Here is a 12,592-nt window from a genome sequence, read left to right as displayed (position 1 = left end):
TTATCAGTTTCCGACCGGTTCCTTTCATCCCCCTTGATCCAGAAGTCTGGTTCGCGGCACTGGAATCTCAATTTGAGATCCGCCGCATAACCAATCAAAGGCAGAAGTACGCCTACGCTTTGGAATCATTGCCCGGGGATCACCTAACCGCTGTCCGTGAGGTTGTCCTCAATCCCAACGTTCCAAACGTTTATGACCGTCTTAAGGATGCCATCCTTCGACATTTCCTCCCATCAAGAGAGGAAAGATTGAGGACACTTTTAGCACGTCACCCTATGGGTGATGCTAAGCCGAGCCACCACCTCACGCGCCTGCAATCCCTTGCAGGAAACATGACAGCTGACTCTGAGATAGTCAAAGAGTTGTGGTTCGAAGCCTTACCAGTCAGTATCCAGCCAACCCTTACGGCTCTGCTCGAGGACACCCCGCTCAACAAGGTGGCCCTCATAGCAGATAAGATTCTGGCACGAGTTAACACCAAAGGCGACCATTTAGTTGCTAGTTTTTCCCGTTCTAACGTTGATCTCGATGCTAGACGACCTCCGGCTCATGGGGATAGGGACAGATGTATCCATACTCGTCTCAGTTTCCGAGACCGCGCAAATGTGCCAGCCCCCTACGTCCCCCGACCCAGGTCACAATCTCGAAAAGCCGTAACGACTCGCCCCAAGCGGGCATCTTCCAAGCCACGCCAGAAGGCGGTTTCGGAAGCGAGTCCAGGTTGGTGCTGGTTTCACCGTGCTTTCGGAGCCGGTGCCCGTCATTGTCGAGCTCCCTGCTCATACAAGGCGGGAAACTTCTCAGCCGGCGAGTAAATGCGGCCGTACTCGCCGGCACTTCACCTCAGGTTGGCCGTTTATTTTATGTGCACGATTATCGCACCAACGCTAGGTACCTTGTGGATACGGGTGCCCAAGTTTCTGTCGTACCTATCGGTAACAGTAAGTCTCAAGCCACTATGCTTCGACTACGCGCTGCGAATGGCTCAGTCATTCCCACCTATGGTACACGACAACTTACGGTCAACCTGAGCAACCGACGACAGTATCTGTGGACGTTCATCATTGCCGATGTTCCCACAGCTATACTCGGTATCGATTTCCTACAGCACTATGAATTGCTAGTCGATTCACGTAGGCTGCAGCTAATTGATATTTCGTCGAACAGCAACTTTATGGGCTCTAAAGCTCACACAAACGCGTACCGAATCACAGGTGTATTTCATTCGCGTGACGATTTATTCCACGTTTTATTTCAGAAATTCCCCAAATTAACTAAACCTCTCGAGGAGACTCCATCGGTGACCAATCGTGTGGTACACCACATAGTCACCCGCGGACCACCAGTCACGGCAAGACCTCGCCGACTGGCACCGGACAAATTAGCTTTCGCTAGCAGCCTACTGCGCCATCAAACATTTCCGGCACGCGGTAGAAGGTCGTAAGTTCATCTTATTCACCGACCATAAGCCCTTAACGTATGCTCTGCATACCAAGTCTGACCGCTACTCACCACGAGAGTGCAGACATTTGGACTATATCTCCCAGTTCACGACAGACCTTCGTCACGTCAAAGGCGAGTCGAACTGTGTTGCTGATGCTTTATCACGTATCCAACTGAATGCAGTTACTTTGCCAGTGCTCGATCTACCTGCTATGGCCGCCGCCCAAGCAAACGATACTTCATGCACGGAAGCACAACAGTCTACGTCCCTTCAATGCCGGGAAGTACCCCTAGCTACTGGCTCTGGTACTATCCTATGCGATACTTCCACGGGCCTCCCTCGACCCATCGTACCCTCCGCTTATCGCCGTCTCGTCTTTGATGCCCTTCATGGTCTATCTCATCCTGGTATCGCAGCCACCCTACGCCTCATAGCTGCACGATACGTCTGGCCGTCAATGAATAAAGATGTCCGTATGTGGGTAAAACAATGTTTACAATGTCAACGATCAAAAGTGCACAGGCACGTAGTTGCCCCTATTGGCACTTTCGCTACGCCTGATGCTCGCTTCGATCACGTTCACATAGACATTGTAGGACCATTACCACCATCGCACGGGTATGATCACATACTCACATGCATTGATCGTTTCACAAGATGGCCCGAAGCTATTCCCATCACGTCTATTACGGCGGAGACAGTTGCTCACCGCTTCGTAGAACGATGGATAGCTATGTACGGTTGTCCCTCGACTGTCACGACTGACCGAGGACAACAATTTGAGTCCGCATTATTCTCCTCACTAACACGGCTGCTTGGTACGGAACGCATACGCACTACCGCCTACCATCCAGCATCAAACGGTTTAGTTGAACGGTTTCATCGCCAACTTAAAAGTGCTCTTCGAGCACACGAAAACAACAATTGGTACGAAACCCTTCCGCTCGTCCTCCTGGGAATCAGAACGAGTCTAAAGGCAGATATTCAATGTTCCGCCGCTGAACTTGTTTACGGCACGACATTGCGTCTGCCTGGGGAATTTTTCACACCACGGAGCAGCACTAAGTTCGGCGAATCAGACTACGTCCAACGACTGTCTGCATTCATGCGAACACTGACTCCGGTGTCAACTCGTATACAACATCGACAGGTCGCTCTCCCTCGAGAGTTATCTACCTGTTCACATGTTTTCATACGAGTAGATTCGGTACGCAAACCTCTACAACAGCCTTACGAGGGCCCTTTTCACGTGATTTCCCGTCACGAAAAGACCTTCAAGGTTGCTCGACGTGGCCGCATCGAAACAGTCAGCATTGATCGTCTCAAGCCAGCACACGTCGATGACAGTGCTATACCTGATAAGCCGAGACCCAATGTTAGACCCATCAGAGCTTCTAGCGGGATTTCTACATCTACTTCGGATCCCACGCTAAATGCACCTGAGACCTCATTCTCACGTCCCAGTCAACAGCACGTGTCATCTGCCCCGTCTACGGACGAGACTTCCGTCTCACGTCCAGACCTGCAGACCACACCGCCCTTGACTGCGGATGAGATTGCAGGCTCACGAGGTTCGAACGAGACTACCGTCTCACGTTCTGGTCGCCGAGTACGCTTACCCGTACGCTTTCTCGACTAACCTCATAACCAACTACGGATACAGTATAGGAATCTGCCCCTATACTACAAGAAAGCTACACTTTTCTCTTTTTCTATCATTTTTTTTGTTTACCTCGAGCCTACGCCTCCGACCATCGCTGTTACGGTATCGTCGACTTCAGTCAACTTTCGCGAAAGCTGGCCTGATCACCCACGCTCTAGTCAACGCACTCAGTCGATCTCTCTGGCTCCAAATACGTATGGTATACATTTGGTCCCGAACATGGTTATCCTGGTCGCATCTGGTTCCTTGGCTCAATCTGGTTTCGTCCTACGTCTGCAGCGTTTCTGGTCCGGACCTCTACGAACGCAACCTTCAGATTCTGGATACAAACCACTCTGGTGTAGCATGCTAATCCAAGCAATCAATACAGCACGTTCCTTCTGGTACCGTTCTACGTCAAAGACTTTTGGTGGCAACTCGAGGATCAACGATCACTCCCTGTTCTGCCAACGTTTTCGTCCTACAATTGCACGTTTCGCGATCAGTCCCACGAATGAAACCGCTACGTATCGAAAGTGTAAATCCTTTCTAGCGGGGGGCTCCTGTAGTGACCGGCCAGTCTCGATAAGAACACGATTGGAATAATAGAAACAATTATTATTATTGTAACCAATTGTACCAGAGATTGTTTTACTGTATTTGTTTAACTGTATCCGTTTCACTTCTTGTTCCATATACCGCCTGGTTTGGTTCGAGCTTGCTCACGCACTGCTCGTTCGCTTGTACTCTTTGGCACGTCTCGGTATTATTTCGATACCACGAGATCGCCAATAAATATACTTGATCTGGACTAGTAAAGCCTTCTGGTTTACGGGCTATCAAGGGAACCAAGTCATATTTGTACGCGTAATCGAATAGTAGTGGTGATCATAGTCCGTCCACGACTCGACATCCACTACAAGTTGTTGCAATCTTGTCTCATCTGAGACTGTTGTTCGCTGAATTAAAGCCGCTTTTAATTTATCATACGGCTCGGTTTCCGGAACCTGGTCAATAAGGTCTCCAACTTCAGCGGTAATTTCGATCGGGAGTGAGCCAACTACATAAGCGTACTTTGATGCTTGGGAACGTACGCCCCTGGACTGGAATAAGGCTTCGATTTGAGCAAACCAGATTCTAGGATTATTTACTCCATATGGTGGAAGCTTAAATTCAGAAATGGCGTTGACTGGACTAAATATACTGTCAGTAAAGTTAGATGATGAACTATGAGTGGTTACTGGAACAGGATCCATATCACTAAGCTTAGGTGGAGAGTACATTAAGTTAAAAATGAGCTAGTGGGTCGTACAATAAGCGAATAAACAATATAGCAATGGGATAAATGCGAGATAGTCAAATACTAGGCTCACCAAATAATTGTGGTGGACCAAAATGTATGATAACCAAAAATTAGCAACAAAAATATTATGTCTAAAGTTTATGTAACAATTAACAGTTAATAAGTTAATTACACACAAATAAAAAATAAGGGGCGTTACTTAAGTCTTCAGGCTATTGCGTGTTCGGCTGAGTTTGGTCCAGATAATCCACAATTATAAAAGATTAGTAATCCCAATATGGACGATATGGATCCAGTAAATTTACCAAGTGTAGAATTCAATAAGAATGTCACAATTGTTCATAAATATAGATGATATGCAATGAATATTTCATTTAACATATTTGCAGATATAGCAGAACGATGCAGATGTGAATTAGAGTGTATTTATTGAGGAGCAGTAACAGTGTCGCGATATGTTGTACTCAAAACGGAAGGACGTCAAATTGCAAGTGTTCAAAGTAATACACTTAAACAACAAGTACAAATGTTTAATGCTAAAAAGTACAGAGTATGAAAATATACAAAATACATGCAAAAACTATGAAAAATTATTTACAAAATAGGTTTTATGGTCCTATCTCCACACTCTCATTCTAAACCAATGGTGAGCATGGGCTCGTGGATCGTGATTGAACAAATGGCGTATGAACATATTGTTGGTCACCGGCTTCCATGAAACTGCATCTTCTGGCGTTGCACCACCGTCTTGTGGATTAGAGTTTCCAGTTGAATTCCTCGTGTGGCCCCGTTAAGTTAACCATCTGCTTCAGTTTGGATGCCGAGACAGTAGTCCAGACATCACACAAATGTTTCGACTTTTGTGGTATATATATATGGCATCCTTGTACAACTTTAAAATATGTTTAAATGAATAATAGAATAATGAATAACTTGCTAATTACTGGTTAGGGCTTACCTTGTGATGCCGTTTGATGATTTCCTCAATGTATGTCCTATCCACTTCAACGTCTTTTCCTAATTTCCTCCTTTGCTGGAAGCTGGTTTGTCCTCTCCTACAGTAGGCTGTTTCTGATGGTATGCGGCCAACAGATATCGAGTATCTTGCGTAGACAACTATTTATAAATACTTATACCTTCTTGATGATGGTTGTAGTAGTTCCCCACGTTTCAGTTCCATACATTAGAACTGTCATGACATTCGTATTGAAGATTGTCACTTTGATATTGGTTGACAGTTATTTTGAGTTCTATATATTCTTCAATTGTAGGAATGTGGCCCTTGATTTGAAAATCCTCGCCTTTGCGTCCGCATCAGATCCGCCTTGTTCATCGATGATACTTCCCAGATATATGAAGGATTCCACATCTTCCAGAGCCTCTCCATCAAGTGTGATTGATTTGGTGTTCTCCGTGTTGTATTTGCGGATGTTGCTTTTTCTTTTGCGCATGTTGGGGTCCACTGATGCAGAGACTGCTGCTACACTAGCTGTCTTCATCTGCATTTGTTCGTGTGTATGGGATAGAAAGACCAGATCATCTGCGAAGTCCAAATCCTTTAATTGATTGAGAACTGTCCATAGCATTCAGTGCTTTACCTTGGATGTTGAAGTCTTCATAGCTCATTCGACCACTAGAAGAAAAAGGAAGGGGGAGAGTATATAGCTTTATCTGACTCCGGCCATTGCTTGGAATGCATCTGTCATGTGTCCTCCATGCTTGATTTCGCACTGTAGCAAGTCACAACACGATAAAATCAAATTTTCATTTCACCTTGGTATCTGTATAAAATATTGGAAAAAATTATTGGAACAATCTATCTAACAATTAACTTTGATGTAAGCTAAAGTGGACCATACATCAATTAAAGTCATATACTAACTTTAGACGATTTTAGTGAACTATCACAAGTAACCGGGAATAGTCTCTGGTGTATTTTATTTCTCTCCTAGATTATGTTAAGAGTCTGACTACTTCATAAACAAATATATATTCTTTGTGTATTTTAGTAACTGTCCCTCTTCCCGTTAGGTTTCCTTTTTTCGACTATACTGGTTGTGCGGGCGCTCTTGACCATATTATAATTCCTTGATATACCCTTCTAGAGCTTCACAACCATTTGTAATAATAACAAAGTTTCCTAGTGCATTAGTGATGTCAGTAACTTGGTTTTAACATTCATATCCCTACATGTGCATAATAACTGAGGCGTATGTCCAGTAGACGTATGGATGCTACCGCAATATCCCAGCAAACATCTATTTATTGCCTAATCCAACGATCTAGATTCCTTTTGATTTACAAGCGTCGACGAGTTTTTGTCAATATTCTCCTATACACATTGTCAAATGCCTTCTCATAATCAACTAAGTTGTTGTTTGGTGACAATTTTCATTCAGCTGATTGCTCAATGATAACCCGTAGTGTTGCGATTTGGGCTGTGCGCGACCGATCCCTACAGAATCCAGCCTTTTGATCCCAAAGTTGGGCGTCTACTTAATGTTTCATTCGTTTCGATAACGCTGTTGAAAACCTTTCCTGGTATGGACAGTAGTTTGATGCTTTCATAATTCTCACAACTGCTCAGATCTCCTTTCTTTGGTATTTCGATGAGGTGTCTTTTGTTCCAGTCTCTCAGGACTTGTTCTTCCTCTCAAATCTTTCTGAATCGGATGTGGACCATGTTTACAGTTGCTTCTATATCTGATCTTTGTGTATCAGCTAACATGTTAATATTTTTATTGTATAGTTAAAAAGTCTAATTCATTGTATTTTTACACTCCTGCTTTTAAGCTTTTGGTTGACACCTAAATTTTCATCGTGTTACATCTCTTTCAAATTATTAGACAATGGTAAAGTAAAATGGTAAAAGTTTTCTATAGCACTACAAGGGAGTGGTAAAATTAATAACTTCAGATAGGTTCATCCAGAACGTTAAGCTTGATAAATATTTATTCCCATTTAACAATAACAAAGGGACAGACGGGCCCGTTTCCTGTTTCTTCAACAAACCGGACATTGCTAAGAATATATACATCAGTAGAAAAGAAAAATGTTTAATGTAGCTTACGTAGAGACCATTTCCAAGTTTTAAGTATCGTCACTAATATGTCGATCTTCAAAAACTCTTAGGAAGCGATGTGTTTCTATTTGTTGCGATTGCATTTGTATTCCACCTTTGTTCATCCTAACAAGTATTGCTTCGAAAATTAATAAATTCAATAAGGATGCACTATCAGCAACAAGTTACTGTGGGAGAGAACAAACCAGATTCCAGCGGAGGAAGAAATCAGTAATAAGCGCTGGAAGTGGATAAGATATACATTGAGGAAAGCACCCAACTGAGTCACAAGACAAGTTCCCACATGGAATCCTGGAGGTCAACGGAGAAGAGGAAGACCAATAAACACATTACGCCTAGGAATGGAGACAGATATGAGAAGAATGAACAGCGATTGGATAGAACTAGAAATGAAGGCCCAGGATAGAGTGGGTTGAAGAATGCTGTTCGGTGGCCTATGCTCCATTGGGAGTAACAGGCGTAAGTAAGTAAGGATGCAAACACCGATGTCTAGTTATAGATCATCCGAATCACTTTCTTTTCTTTGATCCCAGTAAACCGAAAAAATGGGAGGAATCCATCATTTTCTTTATAGCCCTTATCATTGGTTTTAATCTCTTTTCATTATCTCTCACTGAATTGATGGCAATTATTTTTCATAATCAAAGTTCTACATTATTTGAATTTACCCATACACTCATCATATCTGGATCCGACTGCTATAGCAATCTAATGTCCAAAGTCATCAGAATGGAGAGAAACCGTGAAACTTCTGTCCTAGATAAAGATAGAAACTCAACACGAGTAAGGAATTCCTACTTTAACACATTTCAACAAAACATCTTGGAAGATACAACCTGAACTGTAACGATACTATTCAAATAAGAATTTACGAATGATTAACTTTGAATCAAAGACTTTCTTTTTCCAGCTTCGACCAATAGATACGAATGAGAACATAACTCAATACACTCCCACTTATCAGAACTTATAATAGCAAAAAAAGGATAGATAATGTGGTGAATGCTACTGATGTTGACAAATATAAATAGTATGTACCGTCAATCGAAAATGAAATACATGATGATGGAAGCTTCAGAAGATCGATTAAAATAGAACGAGATCAAAGAGTGGTTGGTGTGGAAACGAAGGAACAATGAAGTCTGAAATGATTGACTGACCGTTTCAAATGAAATATTTACTGTATGGTTCCTACATTTTACCAAGTAATTCTGTAATTTTATACCCAAATACAATTAGTTTTCCCCGCCTGTGATCCCATTCACTACAATAATACACTCCGTCAAATAGGTTGTCATCATAACAAGTGATATCATATGTTCATTAAGATTTAAACAAATATAATATTATAGAGTTGAGATCGTGAGTCAATTGAAGCTAGACCACCATAGAAAAGCTGCTCACTAGTGACTGGCTCCATGTGGTATTTCCTGGAGTCCTAGTGAGAAGCAGTAACCAGTGAAGTTCAACCAGGTCTGTTGGAAGATATCAACTCACTGATGACATTGGTGAATTGTTGCTCAATTTCGTGGATTGGTTGAAGTTAGACATTAACACTGTTGGATGCCGGCTCAGTGGTCTATCGATTAAGTGCTCTGGCGCGAGACTGGTAGGTATTATGTTGGAATCTCGCGAGGCGGGATCGTGGATGCGCACTGCCACTGAGGAGTCCCACACTAGGACGAAATGGTCGTCCAATGTTTCCAGGTTTTTCATGGTGGTCTAGCTTCAATTGACTCACGATCTAAACTCTATAAAATGACTAAAATCTCCACAAAACCCCTTCTGATGAATATCTATAATATTCATGAAAACCAAAAGATCAATAAAAACCTAAAAAACGTTCATACTACTTACAAATTTTAAAAGTAGGTGAAGTATGAAAAACAAAAAAATAGGCCAAATTTAAATTCATATAAAGATAAGTAATGTTTTTGTTGTTTAAGGAACATTGAACATCAGTATTTTTTAAATAAATGCTTCATTTACAAGATTACGTCTTAGTTTAGATTCAATTACACGAAACATTTGGAAATATACAATTATATCATGACGTGATACTCTTTATTGTATACAATTCATTTAGGTCTCATTTTTGCCATCATCATTCTATATCTATCTCATAACCATGATATTGATTCATGGAGAAACTTATGAAAAAGAATGGGCAGTTGGATCGTGAATGAAGAACACAATCGGATTTTACTATACTACACGAAGGCAACATGATCGAAGTATATGTGACTTCTTATTCTCCACGTTGTAGTAGTTCTTACTGTTATGGTTTTTGTTTGTGTCGTTTCAACTTTTTCATTTTAGATTGGTATTTTCTTTTACTGAAATGTAGTTTAGAAGATATTTGCAGTTTCTCATCTCCATTACTATTATTATTATTATCAGCATCACCGTAAACGTCCGTATCATCTTCACCATACTGATGCATAATGTTTGTGTCAGTTAGATAATCAAAGGATAATGATGATGATGGATGTTCAGGGGAAGATACATTGTATAATGAAGCTGAAGATGTCATTAAAGATGGTGATGAGGACATCGATGAAACTGTTTTGCTGGTATTAGACGTTGTTTCTTCCGATAACAATAAAAATGCATTTAATAATTGTGAGCCAAAATTCATTAAATCAACTGGTCTTATTTGATGTTGGATAACTTCTACAGATTCATTTGAGTGTTTTTCTTTTTCTGTTCCGTTAACATTTCCTTGTTGTTCTTTTTCTTGTACCTGATTTCTGCGCCATTTACGATGAATACCACAATAAGAAGCTTCAATGGTATAAGAGCGTAATACATTGAATTGTCGCCAAATAGCTATACGTGCTGTTGTCTCTTTAGCTTTACTAACCATATATCTGGAATCATGATGAAAAACATAAGATGAATGAAGGTTATAGATCAGAAGGGGTTTTGTGGAGATTTCAGTATTTTCATAGTTGAAATCATGAGTCAATTGAAGTTAGACATTAACACCGTTGGATGCCGGCCAGCTCAGTGGTCTATTGGTTAAGTGCTCTGGCGCGAGACTCGTAGGTACTGGGTTCGAATCTCGCGAGGCTGAGGAGTCCCATAATAAGACGAAACGGCTATCCAGTGCTTCCAGGTTTTCCATGGTGGTCTAGCTTCAATCGACTCATGATTTCAACTATGAGAATGAAGGTTAGGCAAGAAACATTGTGAATTGTTTAAAGTTAGAGAGCAAAACCATTGAATGTTGTCCTAGTTGTATAGAGGCTAGATGATGACACGTTAGATCAAAGGGTTCATTTCCTGGTAAAGGATCTTGGTTGCATACTGAGACGAAGGAATACCACGACAGGGTGGAACAGTCGTCCAGTAAGTCTGGGTTTCAATGGTGGTTTAGCTCAAATCAATTCATGATTGAAAACATGATAAAGTAATTAACAGGTAGATAAATGCAGAGGCTGAAAAAATAACTCACATTGATTAAAGGGGTGTAATATAATATTCACAATACTAATGATAATAATAATTAGTTAAACATATAAATATTGGTACAAAGGGACCCAGAATACATATATGTCACATTTCACCATTCGATTTATGTGAAGGTTAGAATACTGTATGGGCATCTAAACCGAAGCAGGTGGTTATTATAGGAGGCTCCACAGCCCAAACCTTCGGCCTACAGGTCTAATCCATAAGACAGTGGAGCAACATCAGAAGGTGCAATCCCATGGCAGCCGTTGACCAACAATAGGTTCATACGCCATTTGTTCAATCAAGATCCTGGCGCCCATGTGCACCAATGGTTTGGAATCAGGGTTTTTCAACTCTCCTAGATAGATCCTCTATGTCCACTAACCTGGTTAAAGCGCCTGCCGTACATTACAATATGGACAAACAAATCACATTGAAAGTAGTGACTGTCGGACATTTGTACGAGATTCAGATGACAGTGACAAGTAGTTGATATCTGTTTAGGGTTAAGTAAATTTCGGAAATATTTAGCAACGAAGACGCTTGGAATTGATAAATAAAATAAGACTAACGAATGGCAGTGAACGTGAGAGATTCTGAAGGTAACCATAAGGAAAGGAATAGAATTTGATAATAAAAATAATGGAAAATCAATAGGATCCAAATTAATGTAACATTTTAACATGAGTAAAATACTTATGAAATTAACGGCTGCATTTATGAGTCAATTTAAGTTAGACCACCGTTGAAAATCTGGGAGCGCTGGACTGCTATTTTGTCCTCATATAGGGCTCATCAGCAGTAAATGTCTAACATTCAAGTATTCATCCACATGACTACAAAGCATTTATCCATCTTAAATTCTAACCTAAATCTTCGATCAAATTCCTAACTCCAACCTTTATAAGTGTATAAAAACCTTAAGTTTTCATCTTCTATAATAATTTGTTCATTCGTATTATCTGAATTCTGACTGGTTAACAACTCCTAGGTTAGAGTCTCGCGCTTGGGATCGTGGCTACACACTACTGAGGAGTCTCATACTGAGACATAACGACCGTCTAGTGCTTTCAGGTTTTACATGGTGCTAGGGACTCAAACCCACGACCTTCGATCTCACATGTGAAAACATAACCTCTAAACCAATGAGCCGTGATGTGAACCGCAAAACAAGAAGCCTTAACAAATTACGGAAGCTATTTTTGGGGACGCTAATTCATTTAATTCAAAGCTTGTAAAACTGTAACATTTACTTTTGTCCCTATTCTATTCTACAGATCATAAGCTTTCGTTTGATGTATGACTCATTGCCATAGCATTTTCTGTTCTAAAGCTATTGTCATTTAGACGTAATCTTTTGTACCCTATTTTTTACTATAATCCCCCAGTTTTGGACATAATTGTATTTTTCTGATTATTGTACGTTGTGGTCAGCTTAGTCATCTATTTATTCATGTAACTTTTCACCCTAATCTGAATTGGGAATTCGAGTGCTAGATCGGGGTTGGAATAAAGTGATTAGTGTTCCAGCTGTCTTTGTCTTCTCTCTCTCTCTCGCGTGCTTGCCAGCCAATCAGGGACGGAATAGTTTTCGTCTCTCTACCCCCACTTCGAACTCACGCATACGAGCCTCAAGGTTAAGCCAGTCAGCCTATCGTGTCAAGG

General features: G+C 41.2%; 2 protein-coding genes across 2 annotated transcripts; one reads left to right on the top strand and one right to left on the bottom strand.

The window, feature by feature from the left end:
* Positions 1 to 1,655: 1,655 nt before the first annotated feature.
* Smp_185370 (hypothetical protein) lies at positions 1,656 to 3,239 on the top strand (the record flags this gene model as incomplete). The annotated part of the gene is made up of 1 exon (XM_018799464.1): positions 1,656 to 3,239. The coding sequence occupies one exon, from the start codon at positions 1,656 to 1,658 to the stop codon at positions 3,081 to 3,083; it is 1,428 nt and encodes a 475-aa protein (XP_018646622.1). The 3' UTR covers positions 3,084 to 3,239.
* A 6,510-nt stretch (positions 3,240 to 9,749) lies between these two features.
* On the bottom strand, positions 9,750 to 10,337 carry Smp_005540 (hypothetical protein; the record flags this gene model as incomplete). The annotated part of the gene is made up of 1 exon (XM_018799453.1): positions 9,750 to 10,337. The coding sequence occupies one exon, from the start codon at positions 10,335 to 10,337 to the stop codon at positions 9,750 to 9,752; it is 588 nt and encodes a 195-aa protein (XP_018646621.1).
* Between the last annotated feature and the right edge of the window lie 2,255 nt (positions 10,338 to 12,592).

This window comes from Schistosoma mansoni (assembly GCF_000237925.1).
Source record: "Schistosoma mansoni, WGS project CABG00000000 data, supercontig 0148, strain Puerto Rico, whole genome shotgun sequence".
Taxonomy (NCBI): Eukaryota; Metazoa; Platyhelminthes; class Trematoda; order Strigeidida; family Schistosomatidae; genus Schistosoma; species Schistosoma mansoni.
Note: the sequence above shows the minus strand (reverse complement) of the source record. Positions and strands in the feature narration are given on the sequence as shown.